General features: G+C 44.2%; 1 protein-coding gene and 2 long non-coding RNA genes across 6 annotated transcripts; 2 read left to right on the top strand and 1 right to left on the bottom strand.

Annotated features, from left to right (window-relative positions):
* Positions 1-219: 219 nt before the first annotated feature.
* Positions 220-13065, bottom strand: LOC310698661. The gene is made up of 3 exons (XR_014521671.1): positions 12987-13065; positions 1375-1482; positions 220-627 (listed from the first exon to the last, which is right to left on the bottom strand). It is a non-coding gene; the product is annotated as an uncharacterized lncRNA (long non-coding RNA).
* LOC310698613 (stomatin-like) lies at positions 12299-17633 on the top strand. 3 transcript variants are annotated; one of them, XM_083486041.1, is made up of 7 exons: positions 12299-12487; positions 12993-13096; positions 14303-14372; positions 14786-14868; positions 15049-15252; positions 16449-16583; positions 17258-17633. In XM_083486041.1, exons 1-7 carry the CDS (start codon positions 12448-12450, stop codon positions 17450-17452), a joined length of 831 nt encoding a protein of 276 aa, XP_083342167.1. In that variant the 5' UTR covers positions 12299-12447; the 3' UTR covers positions 17453-17633. The 3 variants fall into 3 exon arrangements, with proteins under 3 accessions (XP_083342167.1, XP_083342168.1, XP_083342169.1); XM_083486042.1 differs by lacking the exon at positions 12993-13096 and having other exon boundaries at positions 12301-12722; XM_083486043.1 differs by lacking the exon at positions 12993-13096 and having other exon boundaries at positions 12303-12487.
* A 2358-nt stretch (positions 17634-19991) lies between these two features.
* Positions 19992-24892, top strand: LOC310698645. Of its 2 annotated transcripts, XR_014521653.1 has the most exons (3): positions 19992-20612; positions 21189-21321; positions 22767-24892. It is a non-coding gene; the product is annotated as an uncharacterized lncRNA (long non-coding RNA). The 2 variants fall into 2 exon arrangements; XR_014521654.1 differs by lacking the exon at positions 21189-21321.
* Positions 24893-25646: the final 754 nt, after the last annotated feature.

Genomic DNA, 25646 nt, shown 5'->3' on the forward strand with positions numbered 1-25646 from the left:
CATTCAATGTTTCTCTCTCTCTTTTTTACCTCCCTCTCCCTATCAAAGTATAAGTCTAAAACATATATTCTTTCACATTATTACTGTATTGTTATTTTAATAAATAAATATCTTTATTTAATCTGCTGTTGCATTCGATGTTTCTCTCTCTCTTTTTTACCTCCCTCTCCCTATCAAAGTATAAGTCTAAAACATATATTCTTTCACATGATTACTGTATTGTTATTTTAATAAATAAATATCTTTATTTAATCTGCTGTTGCATTCGATGTTTCTACCCGCTGCCCCCACGGCAAGGGTTACTCCAGACCAGAGCATTACTCTGCATTAGTCATACAGCACCATACAGTTCCCTGCCCAGAGAAACGTGCAGTTTAAAATTTGTAAGAACAGTCTCCTTGGCCAAGCCAGTGACCCATCTATTCCAGGCATCTTGCTCTCAGATGTCCATGCTGATAGCCACTGAAAGCCTCCATGGATTTGTCGTCTACTGTCTTTTAACCATCCAAGTTGGTTACCATCACTACATCCAGTGGGAAGGAATTCAATAGATCGACTGTGTGAAGTGCTCTTTCTCTTGTCTATCCTGAATCACTCAATATTCAGCTTCATTGGGTGACCACGGCTCTAGTGTTATGAGAGAGGGAGAGTCAGCAGGATGGAGGGGAGTGTGTGTGTGTGTGTGTGTGTGTGTAAAAGAGAACAGTCATTTGTTTTGATTGCATGTAGCACCTGACCTAGCCCCTATGAAGGTGTGCCAAAGGCATAATGGGAAAGTGCTTTCCCCACTGCATAATTCACTGAGGCAGCTTATGCCCACTGGATTGATGGGCAGAAGGCAGGGAGCCCATCAGAGGCAATGATGGGTGGAGATGACTAATTCTAGACTGCAGTTTATTTCGTTTCCCTGATGTTCCCCCTAACTGTTACTTTCTGCATTATATCTGAACTTTCACACAGTTAAATGCCCTCTTCAGAAATCTAACGAAAACTAGTGGAAGTTTAGCACTCATTTTAATGATTGTGGCTCTCCCCCTCCCAAATAAGCTGGCAACTCCAATAACCCAGAATATTGCAGGAGTAAAGTCATGGAATGTGTGTGTGGGGGGGGGGTAAACTGGCATGCAGTTCTTCCTTGCTGTTTTCATGGAACAGAATCACAGGTGTGAAAAGGGTGGCAGATCGGCAACATTTTCCAGTGAAGTTTGTTGTTGTTTCAAACCACACCCACTGACGTGAATGAGGGTAACATGCAGGTATATCAGTCAAAAAGCCACAGTTACATCATGCAACAGGTACTGCAGTGTAAAAGGAACATTATTAAATGAAACAGAAGAAAGAGCATTATAATCAGGAAAATCAACACAATATTACCCATGTCTGAATGCAAGGTGAGTTTTGTCCCGATCCTCCTCTTCATCGCTGCTGAATCAGCAACACTGAGACAGAGAGGGAAGCTGACAGCCAGGGTCATACTTGGACCTGTTGTAAGTAGAAAGGGAGGTTGGGAGGACAGAAATCTACTGTTCATTCTGCTTCTCTATAGATCCCCAGTGAGGTCTCTGATACAGGAACTTACTGCCTGAATAAGCCCATCACACCCCTTGACCCACAAGCAAGATTTGCTAGTTAATGTTGCTGCTTTTGAGGTGGGGGTAGAAACAGAACAGTCAATCCTTTTTTTAAAAAACGGCATGATTGCATCTTCGCTGTGAGCCCTGCCTACACCCTGTCTTGGAGATCTTTTCCCTACCTGGCCTGGGAAGAAAGGGCCCTGACTGACTCCAACTACAAAAGCTGAGCCTTTCTCTTAGTGCAGACCCAGGTCATTGAGCCTGTGCTTCTGCAGCTGCCACCCACCATGAATCACCATTGGAAGGATTGCAGCAACAGCAGTAGATACCATATTTTTTGCTCTATAAGACTCACTTTTTCCCTCCTAAAAAGTAAGAGGAAATGTGAGTGCGTCTTATGGAGCGAATGCAGGCTGCACAGCTATCACAGAAGCCAGAACAGCAAGAGGGATTGCTGCTTTCACTGCGCAGCGATCCCTCTTGCTGTTCTGGCTTCTGACATTCAGAATATTTATTTTCTTGTTTTCCTCCTCCAAAAACTAGGTGTGTCTTGTGGTCTGGTGCGTCTTATAGAGCGAAAAATACAGTACGTTCTATGCTCACGATAATACATCATTTATTCTTCTGCAAATCGTGGTGTTTTAAATGTGCATTATATATCTGACATCTTTTAGTAATGCTTTCTTTTGAATTGTTTGAGATAAATTTGTTTTTATTAACTTCGTTGCATTAAATGTGCATCTGCAGTCAACTTCCTTTGTAATGTTTTGTTTTGAAATCTTTAAGATAATACTTTAGTTTCCTGTTACTTATGTTGCTGTGAATGTATCTGACTTCCTTCAGCAATGTTTTACTCCGGATTGTTTTATTTGATGTTTTGATGTGTTGTAAACTGCTTTGAGATGTTTTTCTTTAAAATATTAGGCTGCATAGAATTAATAATAATGATAATGATAATAATAATAATAATAATAATAATAATAATAATAGCTCTTCTGGTCGCTGCCAATAATCAGGGAGAAAAAGGAAGAGAGTAGTGAGGACATTGTTCTATTTATGCTACCAACCAAGCTCCCCTCGTGGATCTCGCTCCCAAGCAACAAGGTTGAATGTTGACTTTGCAGGGGTATTGGAATTTACCAGCTGAAAACTTCATTATGAATGGCTGGCTGGCTTTCAATGCTGAGCCTTGTTATACAGTGGCAGAAAGCGGTGTGTGGCAGGCATGTTTGTGCTGGACATCAGTGTCTCCTGAGGTGAGAATTGTGGCTGGGAAACAGCTTACAAAATTATCCCCAATTCAGTTCTTAGGGTCTCATGCCAGTGGCTGAATTGGCCTGCTTCTCTATTTCAATCGGTCTTGAGAGCATACAAGGTCTTGCATATTATGGCACCATTCACACCATACATTTAAAGCACTATGATGCTACTTAAGCATTCTTCTGAAGAATTCTGGGAGCTTTGCCAAGGGTGCTGAGAGTAGTCCCCTTTCCTCACAAGGAACTACAATTCTCAGAGTCAGGGGTGCCAACTTGAACAAAATAGGGGGGTGCAGGTAAGTTCTGCCTCACATAATCAATCACACATGTGCACCAATGCCCATCACCTTTGGGAGTGGGTGGGCTGTCCCCCTCAAATATGTTATTGGGGTGGCCCAAACAGACCTTAGCCCCTAGGAATTGGCTCCTATGCTCAGAGCGGTTCAACAATTCCCCTTCCCAGGGAACCTTGCCCGCTGTAACAGCTGATAGAACACAGTATTCATGGGAATATGTTGCTAATTAGTCATTCTTATCAGAAGGAAAAGAGGAATCTCCCTGCGACCTTGATGAGCTATCTAAAGTTGGTACTTCACGTATCAGGCTATATATCATTCTTAACCACCTTCAGCCTATTTGCAAGTTTGGTTCACTGCATAGTACACAAGAATAAGGTTGCTAGACTCATATCTAATGCTCTTTGGACTTCATCAGAAAGTGACGTTCTGGTCTACAGCTGCGCTGACTGCAGGCAGTTATCAGTGAATGATCCAATTCAAACTCAAAATAGATATCCCTTTAAGTGCATTCAGGTGCCCCAAATATGGGCTTCCCTCTCCAAAATAAACATTAGGCATACAGGAAACGCCCTCCAAAGGGATTGTCCATTCTGCTGATCTAGATCAGTGTTTTTCAACCTTTTTTGGGCAAAGGCACACTTGTTTCATGAAAAAAATCACGAGGCACACCACCACTGTGTGCGGAGAGGGAGATGTCAGAGCCCCGCTGCTCTCTATGGGGAATCGGATGAGAGCGGACCGCCTGTCCGCTCTCATCCGATCCCATCCGATCTGATCCCCACCCAGGATGGATGGAAAATAGGGTGGACACAGTCTGGCGCCCGCCTAGTGGGCGAAAATTTGACTTTTTAAAAAATCTTTCGAATTTTTCAATTTTTCCCACGGCACACCAGGCAACATCTCGCGGCACACTAGTGTGCCGTGGAACAGTGGTTGAAAAACACTGATCTAGATGAATAGTTCTTCATGGAACACCTGCTTATGATTTATTCTGGTAAGGCTGCTGTTGGTTTCACTTAAACAAACAAATATTGGATGTTTTCATACAAACATACAGTGGTACCTCGGGTTAAGTACTTAATTCATTTCGAAGGTCCGTTCTTAACCTGAAACTGTTCTTTTTTCTTTTCATTTCTTTTTCCTTCTTTTTTTTTTTTTTGAAAATAATATTTATTACTTTTCCAACAATTTAAACACAACACTACAAAAAAAGAACAATACAATACAAAAACATTACATAACACTGACACATTAAACTAACATAGCCAAACAAAAACAGTTTAAAACACATCAAACAATTTCAGTATCTTATCCTTCATTCACTTATTTCCACGACCTCCTCACACCTCCCTTTTTGTATTCCACTTCTGTTAGTTGTTTCAGCAATTCCTTTCCATCTTCCTCTGTTTTCTATCCTATAATTATCTTAACACATTCTAACCTTATTTTTCCTTTAATGTTCTATTAATCTATTTATACTTAATTCCTTATAACATTTCTACTAAAGCCATATAACTTCATTCCAACATTCTTCTAACATTCATTAATTTTGCAGTGTTTCTGTAAATAGTCTTTAAACTTTTTCCAGTCTTATTCCACCGACTCTTCTCCCTGGTCTCGGATTCTGCCAGTCATTTCTGCCAGTTCCATATAGTCCATCAACTTCATCTGCCATTCTTCCCTGATGGGTAAATATTGTGTCTTCCAATACTCCGCGATGAGTATTCTTGCTGCTGTTGTTGCATACATAAAAAAAGTTCTATCCTTCTTTAGCACCTATTGGCTGACCATGCCCAGGAGAAAGGCCTCTGGTTTCTTCAGGAAGGTATATTTGAATACCTTTTTCATTTCGTTATAAATCATCTCCCAGAATGTCTTAATCCTTGGGCATGTTCTTTTTTCAGTTACCCACTAGGGGAGAGTGGCTATGTAAGCTCTCAGAATACTTAGAATTAGCCAAATTGACAGATATAATAAGACAAAAACCAAAAAGTGAAGTAAAAAAAGAATGGGAGTGCCTAAATGAATACCTCAAAAGTCAAGGTTCGAGGGCAGAAATCTGGCTGAGTCTGGAATAACCTTGTGAAGTGAAAGGATATGAAAGAAGGATTTATATCTAGATGTTAGGATAGAGAGGATAAAAAAACAGGAAAACAGGAAGACAGAATGAGAGATAAAGGAGGTGCCGTGGGACTGGTGGAAGTTAATATCTTGTTGTTGTTTTAGTGTTTATAATATTAACTTGTAAGATATGGCTTTGTTTGGGTTTTTTGTTTTGTTTTTGTTGTCTTTTTTAGTTTTCGAATGTTGATTTTTGTGTGTTGTGTATTGTTATCTTTTGATATCTTTCGTGTTGTTGTGTGGAAAATACTAATAAAATTCATTTATTTAAAAAAAAAACTTTAAAAAACCCAAAACCTGAAACTGTTCTTAACCTGAAGCTCCACTTTAGCTAATGGGGCCTCCTGCTGCCGCACCGCCAAAGCCTGATTTCTGTTCCTATCCTGAAGCAAAGTTCTTAACCTGAAGCACTATTTCTGGGTTAGCAGAGTGTGTAACCTGAAGCGTATGTAACCTGAAGCATATGTAACCTGAGGTACCACTGTACTACATACATGCATAAACACACACACACACACACACTCACCCTGCATTATAGTTTTGTGGTTTTGAGCCTGAATAAGCAACAGTGCTCACATCTGAGAATGCATAAGATGTACCTCCTAAGTGAACTCTCAGGGATAGATCTGCTCTTGCCAGAAAGTTGACTATGGACTCTTTATTAAGAGCTATGTACCTTCAGGGCTTCAGTAGTGCTGGAACAGTCTTAGAAGAGTTATGTTGCCTGAGGGCTCATCTGACCTCATTCCCTGAAGATGCCACCTTCATACATGATCAGAGTTTTCTTGCCAAACATGCTCATAAGGTGAGGTTGCTTTCCCCCCAAATCTACATTTCTGTTTAGAGTCATGACATGGATGATCATGGAACAAGAAAAATATCTGGGGTGGATGTTCTTATCATGAAACCAGAGAGTCATTTAATTAGAGATTAACTCTTTGGCTCACTACCCCGTTTTGCTTGGTGCCTCTAAATGGTTTACCATATAAATTTAATTGCTTTCCTTTTTCCTGGCCTAGATGGATTTCCTTGGAATATATGCTCATTTTTCAGGTATCATTTGTGCTTTGTTATGATCGTCGTTTTTTCCAAATAAACTTTGTACACAGTGCATAATGAGTTTTGTAGTCTTTGTTTGTAGTTTTGTAGCCTCCCGCCCTATGGAACGCCCTCCCACCAGATGTCAAAGAGAAAAATAGCTACCAAACTTTTAGAAGACATCTGAAGGCAGCCCTGTTTAGGGAAGCTTTTAATGTTTAATAGGTTATTGTATTTTAGTGTTTTGTTGGCAGCCGCCCAGAGTGGCTGGGGAAACCCAGCCAGATGGGCGGGGTATAAATAAAATATTATTATTATTATTATTATTATTATTCAAGTGACAAAATTAACGGTGGTTCTTTTCATCTTCTACTGAATATGCTATAACTCTTGACATGCCATTCCTCTTCAAACCTGCTTTGGGTAAAACTTAATTAACCCTCTGAATTGCCCACATTGCCACAATGCAGGAATATGCAGCTGTCCCATACAGTGATCAAGTTTGTTTGGTGGGCATAAGGGAGAGGGTCTTTCTTTATTGTGGAGCTCCCCAAAAGAAAGGCTTTTGCTCTCCTCTATTGCCCACTTTGAAGCAGGTTCTTAGGTCTGTTTTGCTTCAATGAGTATTTATTTGGTTAAGGCCTTTTAGGATTGTGTTGTTTTATTGTTGCATTGTTCAAACAATCTGCTCATCTGTCAGTCACCTTCTGTCTGCTCTGCAAAAAAAAAAGCCCCTAGGCCCTAAAACTTGGAGGCCTCTCATGAAACTGAATGTTGTAAGATTCAGGACAGATAAAAGAATGCCACCCTTCACACATCAAAGAGTTCAGTTATGAACTCCCACAAGAGGCAGTGCTGGCCACCAATTTGGATGGATTTTTAAATTGCACCAAGGATAAGGCTATGGCTACTAGCCATATGCTCCGCTGCCATGGTCAGAGGCAGGTTGAATCCTGACAAGACAGAAGTACTGTTTTTGGGGGACAGGAGGCGGGCGGGTGTGGAGGACTCCCTGGTCCTGAATGAGGTAAATATTCCCCTGAAGAACCAGGTGCACAGCCTGGGAGTCATTCTGGACTTGCAGCTGTCCATGGAGATGCAGGTCAATTCTGTTTATCAGCTCCATCTGGTACGTAGGCTGAGACCCTACTTGCCCACAGACTGTCTCACCAGAGTGGTGCATGCTCTAGTTATTTCTCGCTTGGACTACTGCAATGCGCTCTACGTGGGGCTACCTTTGAAGGTGACCCGGAAACTACAACTAATCCAGAATGCGGCAGCTAGACTGGTGACTGGGAGCGGCCGCCAAGACCTCATAACACCAGTCTTGAAAGACCTACACTGGCTCCCAGTACATTTCCAAGCAAAATTCAAAGTGTTGCTGCTGACCTTTAAAGCCCTAAACAGCCTCGGTCCAGTATACCTGAAGGAGCCTCTCCACCTCCATCATTCTGCCCAGACACAGAGGTCCAGCGCTGAGGGCCTTCTGGTGGTTCCCTTGCTGCGAGAAGCCAAGTTACAGGGAACCAGGCAGAGGGCCTTCTCGGTAGTGGCACCTGCCCTGTGGAACGCCCTCCCATCAGATGTCAAAGAAATAAACAACTATATGACATTTGGAAGACATTTGAAGGCAGCCCTCTTCGGGGAAGCTTTTAATGTTTAATAGGTTATTGTATTTTAGTGTTCTGCTGGAAGCCGCCCAGAGTTGCTGGGGAAACCCAGCCAGATGGGTGGGGTATAAATAATAAATTATTATTATTATTATACCAGCTGCTGGAAACTGCAGGAGGAAAGAGTGCTGCTTCGGTTTGGGTCCTGCTTGTGGGCTTTCCACAGGTATCTAGGTGGCCACAGGATGCTGGACTAGGTGGGCCACTTGCCTGATCCAGCAGGACTCTTCTTATGTTCTGAAATGTGAATTTTATTAAAATGCATATATAAATGCGTGCTAATTCTGGGAGCCACTGGGAAGACCCAGTTTAAGTGACTAGGGAGCCTGGCTGCTGGGTGTAATCCTTGCTGCTGGGTCTTCTTTGAGTAGGACTAACATTGGTTACAAACCTGAGACCGCCAAGATAAGAACTAAGGAGGCTAGACCCACCCTTTAAATAATTCCCCCTTTCCTCTCCTAAGCAAAAGTATCATAGAATTGTAGAGTTGGAAATGGCCTTAAGGGTCATCTCGTCCGTCCCGTCCCCCCCACAATGTAGGGTTGCCTATACATTGCTGGTCCCCCCACTTCTGCTTTAGTGCAATTGCACAGCCAGCAAGATGAGAACTGGAAGTCAGGAAGCACCATGTGCCTTTTGCTTACACTTATCCTCTTAAAACATAGTCCTGCACTGCCACCTTCTGGGGAGAGTTGGAAGAGCCCGGCTGGATGCAGGTCTAATCCAGCATTCCATTCTCATAGTGGCCAACTGGATTCTAATGAGAATTACTTGATGGAAACACTGCTGGTTGTTAATAGCTTAGACAGCGTTTTTAATTTTTTAAAAGGATTAGACAAATTAATTGAAAAGAGAAGAGGTCAGATTAATAGTTCTAAATCAAGACAAGTGGAACCTCCATGTTTGGCAGCAGTATATCAGATCAGTATGTCAGATGCTGGTGACAAACTTAGGAGTGTTGTGGCATTCACACCCTGCTTGATAGAGAAGGGGTTATTTGCTTGGTGGCAGAGCTTCTGCCTTGCAGACAGGAGGTCCAATGTTCAACGCCTGGCCTCTCTGGATAGGACTGAAACATGTCAGAAACCCCAGACAGCCACTGCCAGCCAGTGTAGGCAGTACTGAGCTAGATGGACCAATAGTCTGACTTGGTATAAGACAGCTCCCTAAGTTCCTATATGAAAGGGAAAGTGAGCTACATCAGTGGTAGAGCATCTGCAGTGTATTCTTATAGCCCCAGGTTCAATCCCTGGTTATCTCCATCAGTACTGCATTTGTTGGGAAATGTCCTGATCCTGTACAAAGAAGTGGGGGGGGGAATCAAAGTAGCCCCTGATCACTAGTGTTGACTTGCCATACGGCCTTCTCAGTGGTGTTTTCCCATTGTGCAATGTCCTCCCTGGTGAGGTGCATTATTAGCTAGCAGGAGGAATTTTAAAACATTCCTGTTTACCCAGGCATGTGGTGACTGTTGGATACTGGCCACAGCAAACGTGAAATTAATAACTGTGAGGCCAGGTGATTGCTTCTAGATGTTTTTAGATGTCCTAAGTGGTTGTTTTTTTAAAAATAGTTTTGCATTGTTATAAAATGTTTAAAATACGTTTTTATTTTGCTTTAAATTGCATTGCTCTAGCATTTTGATGTTTGCTGTCCTAGGTAAAGGTAAAGGGACCCTTACCATTAAGTCCAGTCGTGACCGACTCTGGGGTTGCGGCGCTCATCTCGCTTTATTGGCCGAGGGAGCCGGCATACAGCTTCTGGGTCATGTGGCCAGCATGACTAAGCTGCTTTTGGCAAACCAGCGCACGGAAACGCCATTTACCTTCCTGCCGGAGCGGTACCTATTTATCTACTTGCACTTTGATGTGCTTTCGAACTGCTTGGTGGGCAGGAGCGGGGACCGAGCTTCGGGAGCTCACCCAGTCATGGGGATTCGAACTGCCGACCTTCTGATCAGCAAGTCCTAGGCTCTGTGGTTTAACCCACAGTGCCACCCGCGCCCCTGTTTGCTGTCCTAGGCTGCTTTAAAGAGAAAGGGCCGGATACAAATTTAACTGATCATAATATAACTGATAATAATAACTCGATACTTTTTGATGACTAGAATCCAGCCCACAAAAGCTTATCCCACAATAAATTTGTTAGTCTTTAAAGTGCTCTTGGTTTACTGTATTTAGTTTTATATAACAACGTTTATATACTGCACAGCAGCAGCAGCAATGTAAACAACCATCTAAGCCAGTGCTTCTCATACTTTTTTCTCCAGGCAACACCTTCAGAATAAAAAATTGCTCACACACCATACCAGTTTTTTGACTGATACAAAATACTTGGGGAAATGAAAAGAAACAACTCCCAGCACTGCTTGATTTATAATCTACAACACAACTACTTTATAACAGGATCACAGGACATCCAGAAATGCAGCTACAAAAGAACATGAGTCATTCCCAAACTATAATGATAAATGATCTTTTTATATAAGCACCTTAAATATGTTTCAAATTAAGTAAGTCTTCTCCACTGTGTTCAAAGAGTGATTCTGGATCACAGCTAGGATTGTCCTCAGTATCGCCTGATGATCTTGCTCTCATTTTGAAAAGACATTTATCCATATTCTGCAAATAAAATAAACATTTTGATACAATACTGCACTACAGTGAAATGTTAAAATGTTTATGAATCTTCCCACTCTCTCCTTGCCTCCCTCTCCTGCCACAAGCATTGAGAACCAGTGCTCTAAGCCAGGGGTCAGCAATTTTTTTCAGCAGGGGACCAGTCCACTGTCCCTCAGACCTTGTGGGGGGCCGGGCTATATTTTGAAGAAGAAGAAAAAAGAACACATTCCTATGCCCCACAAATAACCCAGAGGTGCATTTTAAATAAAAGCACACATTCTACTCATGTAAAAACACACTGATTCCCTGATTGTCCACAGGCTGGATTTAGAAGGTGACTGAGCCAGATTTGGCCCCCGGGGCCTTAGTTTGCCTAACCATGCTCTAAGCAGTTTAAACTGGCTGCTCTGGTGGAGGGGCAGGCGGGCAGGAGCTTTTTTAAAGGGGGAACTCACAGGAACTCAGTTCCGGCACCTCTCAGGTGGACGCAATTGCCATTCATGATGAGTTCTGGCACCTCTTTTTCTAGAATATTAGCACTGCAGGTGGGGAGGAAGAGATTGAAGTCTTGTACCTTGGATTAAACCCCATTAAACTCAAGGTCCATAAATAACAACACCCTAGTGGTCCCAGGCCCTAAGGAAGTTAGATTGGCTTCAACCAGAGCCAGGGCCTTTTCAGCACTGGCCCCAACTTGGTGGAACGCTCTGTCTCATGAGACCAGGGCCCTGCAGGATCTGATTTCTTTCCGCAGAGCCTGTAAGACAGAGTTGTTCCGCCTGGCCTTTGGATTGGAGCCAATTTGATTCCCCCCCCCCTTTTTTCTTTTTTCTTTTCCTTCTCCTGCAATGAGGCTTCATTTTAATGTTTTAATGTTCCATTATTTTAATGTTGTATTTTATTTTTGTTTTTAAGTTGTAATCACTCATCTTGTTTTTATTATTGCTTGTAAGCCGCTCTGAGCCCGGCCTTGGCTGGGGAGGGCGGGGTATAAATAAATAAATAAATAAATAAATAATAATAATAATAATAATTAAACTTAATGAGGCTTTTACTTCCGAATAGAATGCATAGGATTGCCTTGTTAAAATAGTGACATAAGAAGAGTCCACTGGATTAGGCCAAAGTCCCAGCATCCTGTCCCCACAGCAGCCAACCAGAAGCTGTAGCTGTTGTTGTTACAGCCCAGTCCTGGGCGCGTTTACTAGGAAGTAAGGAAGCCCCAAGAGGGGCTGCACTCCCAAGTAAGCAAACCTGAGCGATCCAGCGCGTGTTAACCAAGTTCTCAGCAGCGCCGGCGCCAGACTATTTTGCGCCCTAGGGAAGGCGAAGTACCGGTACTTGCGCCTGCCCGCCCGCCCCCGCTTTTCTAACTTCAATTTCCAAAAACGGGTAGATATGATGAAATTCTTCAAAAGGTAAAAAGAAAAGCGTTGTCAGAAATTTATAAGATATAACAAAAAACGCATCTCTATAAAACTGTGCCCCCTTTGAGGTTTGCACCCTAGGCGGCTGAATGACTGGCCTTCCTTCCCCAGTGGATTCCATGGGGCAAAGCGCTCAGTGAGCGCCGTCTATACGCTTTCTAATATTGGGCTGTAAAGCGAACGCAAAGCCGGACTGTCGCGCGTTCCCTCTGCCAAGGGGACAACGTGTAGTGCGGACCCAGGAGGAGCCGTCGGGGGTCGTCAGGGGCAGTCGGGCTGGGCGGAAGAAAGAGAGGCAGATCGAGCGTTGGTGGAGCAACCGCCGTCGACCCCGAGCAAGCTGGAGCGGGGCTCTGATCCGGAGCGCCTGTTGTTCTGGGGCTGCAACAAACCGCCAAGCTGGGCAAGTCGGTCGGTGTCCTGGTGGAGGTTAAGGGGATGAACGCCCGGGAGAAGCGGGAGATCGCCAGGTTAAACGGTGAGGCAGATTTATGAAGGTGGAAGCCAACGCTTTAAAAATGAGTAAATAGCTATGGTGGCTAAACGGAACTGCCATGTAAAAGAGCAGTCTGCCTTACTAAGGGACAGGCAACGGGGAAGGGCGTTTGCTTTCATCCTGCAGCGTGTGGGCCTCCCTGTGGCTGGTAGGAGTTGGAATCTGACAACAGTTTTTGACACCCACGATGCGCATTTTTAGGACCCACCTTATTTCTGTAAGTTGCTTTAAAATGGTTTTTTTAAAAAAATATTCTGATTTAACTGTAGTAACTCACCCTGGGTCCTTTGGGTGCAGGGAGGATAATCAGTAATAATAATATCTGGAAGGCCAGAAGTTTTCCCAGGCAAATGTTTTATTTTTGTAGTGATCACAACCATTGTTTTTTCCCCTTCCGGCTGCAGAATTTTTGCTTTTCTTTTTTAACAAGCGGAAATAACATAACTATATACACATTCCAAATATGTGTGCCTCTCCTCACCTCTAGAGAACTCCAGCAGCGACCTTGGGGCATGTGGCTGGATCCTGGTCTGCTTTTCGTTCTTGCTCTTCCTTGTGACCTTCCCTTTGTCCGCATTTCTCTGCTTTGAGGTAAAGAAGAAGAAGAGAGTTCATTGGGAAGCAGTCCTGCTTCTGAGATTTTACGCTGCTATTATGGTCGCTAGGGGTTAAATGGTCCATTAGGGCAAATGGGACCTGCCTGTCTTCTTCTTTACTGTGGTACCTTGGTTTACAACCATAATCTGTTCCGGAGGTCTGGTTGCAAACCAAAACAGGTTGTAACCCAAGGTGCACTTTCGCTAATGGGGCCTCTTCAAAAAAATGGGTTAAAAAAAAAAGGGTTGTATTAAAAAAGGGACACGCACTTCCGGGTTTGACGTGGTTGTTATCCAAAATGGTTGCAAACCAAGGTACCACTGCATTTCTACTGGGGGGGGGGCGGTCACGGCCTGTCAACTTACTCCTCTTCAATCTCAGTATTGCCCTTGCAGAATTCAAAAGAAGGTAGAATGGCCTCACCTGTCATTGGTTCTGGTGCTACCTGCTGTTGGGCTCCCTGTATTCTGTCCCACCCGTCTTAATGGGCACCAGCCCCCACTGCTTGTATAACCCAGCTTCAAGCATTGCCAAAAGTCACCATGTTTCATTATTCAAACTTCTGGGACAGCTGTTCTACCCTGTAAACAGCAGGCATGGACATTGCAAATATAATTTGCATTTATTAAATTATTATTATTTTCTTTATTAATCACTTATCACTCAAAAGATCTCAAAGCAACTTACACTGAAGAAATGTATATGCATAAATACATTACATCATAGAAAAGGGTGGTGGTGGCAATCAAATAACACATTGTTTCATACAATTTATTAGGGAAACAAGACAAAACAAAACAAATCAAAACAAAACAAGACACACACATAATAGTAATAGGAAAAAGTTAGCAGTATGTAAACAATAAAGAAATATTCCCACTTACTAATATATAAAAATAAAAAGACTAACAGCGCCCTCCATAGTCCCAAAATAATTCACAACACCCCACTGTTTGTTTTTGAAAATCCCCACTCCACCAAGAAGTGTGGTGTCAAGGGCAGCTGCTGAGTGTCCCTTCCTTTCAAGAGGGAGCAGCAGCAAAAGCAGAGCAGGGGGGTGGTAAAAGTTTTATGTGCTCTGTGGTTGCCCCGGCTCCTCTTGCTCTCCAGCCACTGGTGGGAAAGTATAATCTGAAACGTGTGGGGTGCAAAAACTCTCTAGGATATTATATGTGACTCCCCGCTGTCCCTCCATTTCAGATTGTCATGGAATATCAGCGAGCTGTCATCTTTAGACTAGGACACATCCTAAAAGGTGCAAAAGGCCCAGGTGAGTATTACATTATGTTCTAGCATACAACAGGATTTTGCTGCAAGTTTCTCCTCTCTTTTACCCTTGCCATTGGCCTACCCACGATTCCAAGGACCATCTCATTTAGGTCAGGTCCACACAATTAATTTAAAGCATGTGGCTTCCCCCAAGGAATCCTGGGAACTGTGGTTTGTTAAAGATTCTGGGGTTTGCAGCTCTGCAGAGGGTAAACCACAGCTCCCAGGATTCTTCAGGGTTGGCTGTGCGCTAATATATGGTGTGGTCGTGACAGTTTTCAATGCATTTCCCTGTCACTTTACTAACTGGAAAAGAAGTTAGCAGGTTTGTTGAACAAGGGGGACAGTGCATTAATTCACTATAATTGTGCAAACCAACATCTCCAGTGGTGGTTATAATTTCTTTTCCTGCAGGTATCTATTTAATCCTGCCCTGCATAGACAATGTTGTCACAGTGGACATGAGGACTGTGTCATTTGATATAGCCCCCCAGGAAGTAAGTGTTTCTGGTCCTTGACCTCTTTCATCTCTTTTGAATACCAGATAGAATCATTGTCTAATAACTCATCTGCTTCCAGTTGGTTCCTCCTGACATGTTCTTAGCAGCTGCTACTAGAAACATGCTTTGACTCATTGGTTTATTTTGTAACTCCTCCTGCTCCTGCTTCTACCCTAGATTCTTACCAAAGATTCGGTGACGGTTCTTGTGGACGGTGTGGTTTACTACCGAGTTCAGAACGCCATCCTCTCTGTGACAAATGTTGCTTATGCAGACTCAGCCACTCGGCTCCTGGCTCAGACCACACTGAGGAACGTTCTTGGGACCAAGAGCCTCTCTCAGATCCTCTCTGACCGGGAGGAAATCGCCCACAGCATGCAGGTATGACAGCAACGGCTGAGTTGTGGGGTGATTCACGTCCCCATTTGGAGTATGGAATTGAAAGTCTGTTCTGAGGGGATATGACTAACAAAAAAAGCTTTGACTTATATGTCGGGACAAGCAGAAAGCATGTAGAACACGGCATGTTTTTTAATTAATTTCAGATGCATGAAATGCTGGAATGTGACTGCTTGTTGATAAACAACATCTTTGGATTATAAGCATGATTATAAGCACTGGTCTATCTATAGTGTGAAGGGTATACGTTACTTGGAGATGGAACTATATAATCTAACAGTAGCATTCTGTTGGTGTTTGGAATTAAAGCACTCAACAGGAGTTGACCTTAATGAGGCTGAATGTTGGAAGATGCAGGGCAGATAAGAGAAAGGACTTCTTCGTGCACCACATGGTTAAACTATGGAGCTTGCTCCCACAGGAAGCAGTGATGGCCCCCAACTTAGATGGTTTTGAAAAGGGATTAGTCAAATTCATTGAGGACAAAACTATAAACGGCTGCTAGCCTTGATGGCTATGTTCTACCTCCACTGTCAGAGATAATCTCCCTCTGAATACCAGATGCTGGGAATTGCAGGTGGGCAGAGTGCTGTTGTGCTCATGTCCTGCTTGTGGGCTAAGACATCTAGTCACTGGCAGAGGAAGGGGGGGCAGGGGCAGAGCACCGCCACCAGCACCATGATCCCGGTGGGGTGCCATCACAGCTGCCCCTCCACGCCATGCCCCTGCAGGCTGTGCACCACGCCCCCTGGACACGCACCATGCCCCTGCGGGTGGCGTGCCACGCCCCCAGGACACGCGCCAGCCATGCTCCCACCTGCTCTCCGACCCCAGTGCCAGAGCAGGAAATTCCACCACTGCATCTAGTTGGCCTGGATGCTGGACAAGATGGAACACTGGCTGATGTAGCAGATTCATCTTATGCTCTTGCAGGCCTTTTCAAAGTGCTACTCCAAACAGAGCTTCAGAAGGGGATTTTGAAGGGCAAAAAGGTCACCTGACATAACTGTAGTCCAGGAGGAGTGGGGAAAAGATAACCATTTGACCCGTGGGGTTAATATAGTTCCCTGTTTTTATCCCAGCTTCTGTGACTTCCATTGGACCAGCCTGACCTCTTGCATAATAATATCTTGATGGACAAGTGCATTCCTGCATATCTATATATATTTAATAAACAGGTCACACTAGATGATGCTACAGATGACTGGGGCATAAAGGTGGAGCGGGTGGAGATCAAAGATGTGAAGCTGCCCATCCAACTCCAGAGAGCCATGGCCGCTGAAGCAGAAGCTACCCGCGAAGCAAGAGCAAAGGTACAGGAGTTCTATAGATTTGGTTTAGCTGGTGACTTTCCAGAAAGTTCATCACCCAGAAGACAGCAAAGGGGCAGTAGGAAGTACAGTAAAGGCCAACATTGGCATTGTAGGGCTATTAACCTGGGGTCTATGACTTTAAATTTGGGTTGGGGAACCTCAGGCCCTAGGGCCAAATATGGCCCTCCAAGTCTCCATTTCCCACAAGTCTGTTTCCATACTGTTACATTTTTTCCTAGTCCCACAGCCATTAAAGGCACAAGGTGTCATTTATTTGTTCCTGTACCCGTACTTTTTGCTGTGAGCAACTCCTGGGAAGATAATTATTCCTTTCAGGTGGGGAAGATAGAGGAAATGTCTCCCATTCCTTCTGATTGCCTAGCAACAGTGATTGACTATAGTGTCCTTAATCACAGCAGCACCTCCACATCTGCCTAATAAGCCTTAGAACATTGCCTCCGCATTTTTGCTAACTTTCTTTATAGATGTCTGACAGACTTAGCTTTCATTAACGAAATAAGGTGAGAGTCATTCAACTGAATGAGTTCATTCCTAGCCTGTGGCATGTATCTCTATGACTAGGTCTGACTTACTTAGGAATGGGTGCAGCTGTTACATAAGGCCACCCTGATGTAAAACTCCAAACTCCTTACCTGGAATTTCTTCCCTTCTAGGTGATTGCAGCAGAAGGTGAAAGGAACTCCTCCCTGGCCTTGAAGGAAGCCGCCATCGTGATCACAGAGTCTCCTGCAGCCCTCCAGCTTCGCTACCTACAGACTCTGACCACCATCGCTGCTGAGAAGAACTCTACCATTATATTTCCGCTGCCATTGGATATGCTGCAATGTCTCCTTGGAACAAAACGTTAACTGGGGATGTAGATGCAGGACGAGGGGCTGTTTCTCAGGAGCCCAGATTTTCTTAAAAGTGCAATGCAGTGTTGGACAAAGGAACATTAATTTAATTGTTTGTTAGCAGAGGGTTTTTTTACATTTTGTTTTTTCACTTCTCTTCCCAAACAGGAATAAAGTTACTGATTTTAACCCTGTATTCTCAGTCATCTGTGCATCTCCCTTTTGTCCCCCTTTGTCCCATTTCTGATTTCTAAGAAGAAGAAGAAGAGTTTGGATTTGATATCCCCCTTTATCACTACCCTAAGGAGTCTCAAAGCAGCTAACATTCTCCTTTCCCTTCCTCCCCCACAACAAACACTCTGTGAGGTGAGTGAGGCTGAGAGATTTCAGAGAAGTGTGACTAGCCCAAGGTCACCCAGCAGCTGCATGTGGAGGAGCGGGGAAGCGAACCCGGTTCCCCAGATTACGAGTCCACCGCTCTTAACCACTACACCACACTGGCTCTAAGGGCCTTATAGGCTGCATTCAGAAGGTCCCAGGTTCAACCCCTGGCATCTCTAGGTAGGGCTGGAGAAGACTTCCTGTCTGAAACCCTGGAGAGCCACTGCCAGTCGCTGTAGACTGTACTGAGGTAGATAGACCAGTTCGGTCTATAAAAGGCTGTGTAGACATTACCAGCTTAAAATACAACAAGGTCATTCTTTTTCCCAATCCAGATGAAAGCAGGTTTGGAGAAAAAAAACATATCAAGATGCAGTATTTCATAAGAAACACAAGGAGGAATATGAATTGTGGCCAACGTATGTATACTGCCTCCCCCAAAAGCTGTGGGATGCACTGGATGCAGAGTAAATGGGAGTGCATATGCAGTCTAAGGCAGCTTCCTCTGTTCCTACATCCCTGCAGCCCAATACACACAGAGAGATATTTGAAGAACCATCCAAAGAACCTGAATGATGGGCGAATCAGTATAGGGCATGCTTTAACTATGAAACTTCCTATCACAAGATGCGGTGGTGGCCACCAACTTAAGCAGAGCACACATTATTGTTTGCACCCAGTAATCTCCCACTGCTGGTGTTTGAAGCCAAGCACAAATGATCTTACCTACAATTCTTAGGGGTCCTATAATGTCTTGGGAAATACTGCTGCTTGGTGCAATTTCCCTCAAACCTAATCTTCCATCCGGAGGTGTGTACAACCGTTGCACATGCTCAGATGCCAGTTTTGTTTAAAAGGAGTTTGGTGTGGTGGAACAAATCAGGTTGTTGTTGTTAAAATTTCAATACTGTCCTTCATCTGAGGATCACAGGGTGGTGGTTTACAATATAAAAACACAAAAATACACACCATAGTAACAAACAAAAACAATACCACACACACATTTTAAAAGGCCATGGATAAAGGGCTGGGAAAAGAGAAATGTTTTTGCCTGGTGCCTCCCTAGTGAAAGCAAGTGGGGAGCCACTGCAGAAAAGGCCCTGCTCTCATGTTGTCATCCTCTGGACCTCTCATGGAGGAATCACAGGAAGAAGGGCCTCTATGTTGTGTGTAAAAAAGGTAAAGGTAAAGGTACCCCTGCCCAAACGGGCCAGTCTTGACAGACTCTGGGGTTTGTGCGCCCATCTCACATCTATAGGCCGGGGGCCAGCGCTGTCCGGAGACACTTCCGGGTCACGTGGCCAGCGTGACAAAGCTGCATCTGGCGAGCCAGCGCAGCACACGGAACGCCGTTTACCTTCCCGCTGGTAAGCGGTACCTATTTATCTACTTGCACCCGGGGGTGCTTTCGAACTGCTAGGTTGGCAGGCGCTGGGACCGAGCAGCGGGAGCGCACCCCGCCGCGGGGATTCGAACCGCCGACCTTTCGATCGGCAAGCCCTAGGCGCTGAGGCTTTTACCCACAGCGCCACCCGCGTCCCGCCATGTTGTGTGTACAGCAACATTAAAAAGTGACTTGAAACACACCGAGGGGCAAATGGTCTGTGATTCCTACATTACAAGGGGTTGCACAAAATGACCCTTAGGGTCCCTTCCAACTCTACAGTCCTATCATTTTATGAATGACCTCAATGTGTTTTAACACTCATGTACGTAGCCCCCAGCATCAGAGAGTGTGGCTCTGAATACATTGCAAGCCTATTTGCTGATGAGCATGTCCCAGGTATTTAGCAACATGAAATACTGTATTTTTTGCACCATAACACTCACTTTTTCCCTCCTAGAAAGTAAGGGGAAATGTCTGTGCGTGTTATGGAGCGAATGCCTGCGGGTGGCGGGGGGATCTGCTGCAGTCGTGAGCAGAGGATCCATGGTTCCCCTTCCTTCCCTCCTCCGTGGTTACAAAGCAAGGATCCACATGGATCCTCAGGATTTTTGCATTGGGCTACTCCAAACTCACTGTCAGATCACATGTCTGTGGCCACAGCATGAACCACAAAAATCATATATCCACTATTTCGTTTAGAATATTTTTTTTCTTGTTTTCGTCCTCTAAAAACTACATGCGTGTTATGGTCTGGTGCGTGTTATAGAGCGAAAAATACGGTAATCCTAGATACAGGAGAGCGTGGTTGAAACAAGTCTGCGTCCTTATGAAGCCAGTCTGTTCACATGCAAAACGGTGGTTAAGCTAAAACAAAAACTTTCAATCTTGCAGCTGTGTCCCAAGTCAGGCAAATTGGAAGTGATATTGTCAATCTAGTTCTACAACAAGCATAGATGAACATCAGGTACAAAATGCAGTTTAAGGAATACTGCATGGCTGTTATGTTTATTGATCTGTTTTAAGACATTTATATCCTACTTTTCCTCCAAGGAGTTCAAAGTGACATACCTATTTCTCCTCATTTTATCCTCACAACAAGCCTGCAAGGCAGGTTGGGCTGAGAGGGGACGACTGACTCAAGGCTGAGTCCTTGGATACTTGAACCCTAGTATCCTGGGTCCTACTCCAACACTAACTGCTATGCCACACTGACTCTTGTAGAAGCCTGGTGTGGCGGCTGTGCATTTGATGTCACCAACAGCCATTGCTTAGCAACGAAATGTGCATCCGTTTGAACTGAGGTTCTTGAGATTCTTGTATCCTCAGCACATACAGGGTTTAGAGAGATCTACTGTGGTGATCTTTGCTTTTTTTGTTGACAAGATGGCATCTGGCAAACTTTTGGCTGTAAGTGAATGTTGACATTTCTAGCGGACTTAGCTCTAGGGTCCAGAATATTGGCAACACAAACTTTGGCAAATAGCTATCAAAGGTCAAAGAAAGGCAAGTTTTTGGAAGAGAATAATGAAGGCTCTAAAGGAAATGTTAGTATTATATATAGTTAGGGGTGCCAATTTGAATGAAATATGGGGGGCACATACTTGATCACATGACACAGTGTGCACACACACACACACACACCCCATTTGAATGGGAATGCTCATCAACTCTGGGGGGAGGCTGGCCCCCTCTAATCTCTAATTAACATGGAAAGGAAGAGACAGAAAAAGAAAAACATATATTCAGCCAGTGCTGAATAAACATTTTGTGAATCTAAGTTTGGCATCATTGAGGGGCAGTATTTCAATATGAGTAGGAAAATGAGGTACCCCTAAACATATTTTTTAGGGGGGAAAGCACTGTTTTCAGCCACTGTCTTGAGGTGGTGGTGATGACGACAGTCTAACAACATTTAGTGAACCAGAGAACTGCCTATATGCTGGCTTCTTGTCCTAACAGTAACTTCTCTGGGTCTCTCCTCAGCCCTCCCTGGAACTTCCAACATCCATGCTGGGTCCGCTGGTGGCAGTTTCATGCCTTTGTGCCTTGGGTCCTGACATGGAATGCCACCAGCAGGCTGCACAAACCCTCTGAAATATCCTGCCCGGGAAAGAAGGTAAGCCTGGAAGGAATGCAATGCCTGCAAGACCGTAAGCCCAAGGATTACAGAAGCACAGAATAATTGTTGTTATTGTTTTTTGATTTTGATTTAAAAACAACAACAACAACAACACCCACCTTGGCGGAGGGGAGTGATTCAAAAAGTAGCCTAAAGAGGACTGAGTAGAGCCATGGAAGGTTGAATGCTTGGCAGGGAGGGCGGGATAGGAATGGAGTGGTTGAAATCCCGAAGGGCAGCACTCCAGACTGCAACGTTTCGTTGCATGACCCAGATGTAAATACATTCTGTTTAAAGTGACTACTTCCCCTGCCCTCGTGTTTACACCACAATGGGATCTTAGGGCTCGTCCACACTTCCACTTGCCCTGTGCCTAGAAAACACGGGTGCGGGTGGGTCATACGGAGCTGTGGACAAGCCCTTATGAGCTCTGTCTGAAGAAGGATGGGACAACACAGTTTGTTAGAACTTCAAAGCCTTTAAGGGTCCAACAACCCTCTGGCCCCAAGACAGGCACTCTTCCTCCATTCCATAGGCTCTACTGCCTGGGGGAAATGCACCACCCGTCTGGTAATACGCCACGGGGGGTGGGCATCAATTTACCATCACACACACAGATTTTAGGAATGTTGTGTTGTGTGACATTTTCAAGGTGGCTTTTAACTGCTTTTAATTTGATTTGAGGGAGGGCTAGGGGGCACTGTGAGATGCAGGTGGTACTGTGGGTTAAACCACAGAGCCTAGGACTTGTCAATCAGAAGGTTGGCGGTTCGAATCCCTGTAATGGGGTGAGCTCCCATTGCTCGGTCCCTGCTCCTGCCCACCTAGCAGTTTGAAAGCACGTCAAAGTGCAAGTAGATAAATAGGTACCGCTCCGGCGGGAAGGTAAACGGCGTTTCCGTGCGCTGCTCTGGTTCGCCAGAAGTGGCTTAGTCATGCTGGCCACATGACCCAGAAGCTGTACGCCGGCTCCCTCAGCCAATAAAGCGAGATGAGCGCCGCAACCCCAGAGTCGGTCACGACTGGACCTAATGGTCGGGGGTACCTTTACCTAGGGGGCACTACTGTCCCGGATGATGGTTTGGACACCGTAACTGCTCTCTGCCCCCAGGTCAGCCTTAACACAGGGAAGGGGCAGCCTCAGCTGGGCGCCCCACAGCTGCTCTCCTTCCTGACCCAGGGAAGGAGGAGTTGCAGCTGGGAATGCAGGACACGCAGAGATCTTCACCCTCCGTAGCCATCAGCCCCCACCTCTGGCAGGGAGTGAAGAGAGTGCGGGGGGAGGCTATCTGGTTCACGGCCGCCCCCCATGTTCTGTGCCCGGGGCCATGTCCCCCATGCCCCTCCCACGCTACACCACAGCTCATGCTGTGAGTTCTGAACAAAGAAATCTAGTGGGCTACTTGGATTTTACATTGCTGAAATTAGTCCCTTTCGTGCAGATCACCTGCAGTGGCTGCAAACCAGCAAGGTCAACATCAGAGGATCTGGAACTACAACCATCCTCTGCGGAAGGCAGCAACTCCGGAAACAGAAGATTCCATGAACGGCTGTCATCTGCGAAAGAGACCCACTGATTATGCCAAGTAGACACCTCTGCCCTCGAACCAAAAAATTGTGGTGACTTCGATACCTTGATATACAACTGTTAACACCTCCAGCCTTTGTTTATCTTGCATCAATTGCCCACTTTTGCCAGTGGCACACACACACATGAGCATGTCCACCCCCGTTCTGCTGGACCCGCATGTCAGCAATTGCACATCAATTGGACACTCCTCAAATGGTTGCTGGTATTTTCCAGAACACTGATTGTATGTGTGTATGTATGCTCTTGTTGACCATTTTTTATTATTATTTCAGGGTTCTAGGTTTTTTTTGCCAAATCTTTTTTATTGATTTTCAATTTTTTTTATGAACCGGCCACCAACTGAAACAAATTTAACATTTTCCCAAAGAAAAACCAGTTTAACATTTTTCCAAATCTGACTTCCCACACACCCTCCTGGATATGTCAATAGTTCTTAGTGCTGCATCATATTCCCCAATTATTTCTAGTTTGCCTTCAAACATTGGAAATAACCTTCCAGTACATTATATTTTCTTTTTAAAAAAACAACTCCTTTTCAAACAGCTATCAATCAATTCCTGCACATATATTAAATTAACATTTCCAATTTCAGGGAGTGGGGTTACTTATCAGATTATCAATCCCTGCTGAATTATTGAACAATGTTATATAACATTAAATAAAAATTCCTCTCCTTTCATCTGCGTGCATAATCTTCTTGCTGCTCAACTCCCCTGTCCCTCGTCGCATGTAAACGGGGGTCTTTTTCTTTTCTTTTTTACAGCAGGAACTCAAAGGTCGACCATCTCGCTTGGTGCATTTTCCAACCAGCCCATAATAATCATCATCGGCGGCGGGGCGTTCTAACCACTTTCTCCTTCACAGTTCAAGTTCTTATTACAGCCTCTCCCCGTGATCCGAGGCACTCGAGCAGATTTGCCCCACCGTTAGACTTTTCAGTTCTCTGTGCAAAAAAATCTGCTCCTTTCTGGCCGGTTTGCTTTTAATTCATCCATCATAAATTGTCCAACGATCCAACAGTCCACATTTTAATTTGCTTCCTTATAGTTCATTAATAGTTTTGTCTTCCTTTAATCCCATCAATCTGAAACCTCCGGGTATAGGGCGGTATATAAAATTCAATCAATCAATCAATCAATCAATCAATCTTAATAATAGTAAGGAGGGGGTTGGGGTTGAGGGAGGAAGATGGCGTCGAGGTAAGACGCTCTCACCAGAGCTGCACAGATTCTTTTTTAATTACATGACGGGGATTGCTCGCGGCCGGGCTTTCTATTTTTCTTTTTCTCGGAGGCAAGGTTTTTATATGTTTTATGTGCTCCGGCACTTAAGGGCTTTTAATATTCAAATCTAGTAAGGGAATGGTGTTTCTCTCTTGACATAACGGTGCATGTATAGCTCAGAGCAGCCTTCCCCTTCCTCCATTGTTGCAGCAGCATCCACGTTATCCTGAACCTCATCGTCGCAGAGTTCCCGTCCCGTTTTGTTTAAAAACCCTCACTTATATATTTCCATAGTCAAGGGGGGCGAGGAGAGAGATTCTGAACCCTTACTTTATAAGCACGTTTTAATCCTTGCAATCATAAACGTTAACAAAAATAATAACAAAAATAGATCTCCCCACCCCACCTTTTCCAGTAAAGGTTCCCCTTTACAGTATCACGTAGCTGCACAACAAGACAACGACCCACACCAGTGTGGTTAACTTGACCCAACCTTACCTCCCCCCCAGCATACAAACAAGCCACATACTGCAATCAACTGAACTTAATCAACCAAATCCTTGTAATCATAAATGTTAACAAAAATAATAGCAAAAAAAAAAGCAACAACAGCCCCTATCTGCCTCCCTCCATCTTTTCCAATCTCATCCATGCAGGAATTGCCATTCAAGCCTTGTGCCTTCCCCCCCAACTTGTTATATGTATTTGTATCTTTTTATTTCACAAGATTACAATAAATTCTTTTTTAAACAAACATTTAAAAGCTTGTACTGTATTGCTAAGATTTTCTGTGGATCACAGCAGATGGGGGGGGGAGGGGCAGGACAGGAAAGACCACTTTCTTTACATCACAAAACTAGGACAAAACTTTGGCATCAGTTTGAAGGAGATCATAAAAAATTGGATTTTGGGATGTCAATTTATAACCCTGGGTTGAGTATCAAGTACTCCATTGGGGTTTGCAGCACAAAATGAGCACAAAACATTGGTATCAGTTGGGAGGGGATCCAAAATTTTGGGGTCACACTTTAATGAAACTTTGATGTGAGACCAACATGTTGCAATCCTACACACTTACTAATGAGTAAGTCAAATTAAACTTATCTGGACTTATTTGATGAGTAAATGAGTTTAGAATTGCATGGTGGGGTGTTTCAAGCCCACAAGATTGTTCTTACAATAGTTATAAGGCAATGGTTGCAGTCTTACTTTGAAGTTCCTGTGTTCCTTAAAGTCAGTTATACAATGTCATGGGAGGTTAAAATGCCCCCCATTGGATTTTCAACATTTGTCCTTTACTTTCTTGGGCTCCATGATCACTGCAGATGGTGACAGCAATCACAAATTTCCCTCCCTGCCGGGTATGGAAGAGAGAGAATGAAAGAGAAAAATAATTGAATTATATTTACTTCCAAATGTATATGTCCTTTTCAGCCCCTCCAAAGAAGCCTGGCCAAGGCCTCCAGGTGTTCGAGTGGCTCCTAGTTATCCTTTCATTCATCTTCACT

The sequence above is a fragment of the Podarcis liolepis genome, assembly GCF_965112155.1.
Source record: "Podarcis liolepis genome assembly, chromosome: Z".
In the NCBI taxonomy this organism is placed as follows: domain Eukaryota; kingdom Metazoa; phylum Chordata; class Lepidosauria; order Squamata; family Lacertidae; genus Podarcis; species Podarcis liolepis.

What these genes read in the sequence shown, in the direction of transcription:
- LOC310698613 (XM_083486041.1), top strand. Translation starts at nt 12,448, where the DNA reads ATGAACGCCCGGGAGAAGCGGGAGATCGCCAGGTTAAACG. An exon ending in CCGCATTTCTCTGCTTTGAG is followed by an intron (nt 13,097 to 14,302) that starts GTAAAGAAGAAG and finishes CCTCCATTTCAG; the next exon opens with ATTGTCATGGAATATCAGCG. An exon ending in CCCGCGAAGCAAGAGCAAAG is followed by an intron (nt 16,584 to 17,257) that starts GTACAGGAGTTC and finishes CTTCCCTTCTAG; the next exon opens with GTGATTGCAGCAGAAGGTGA.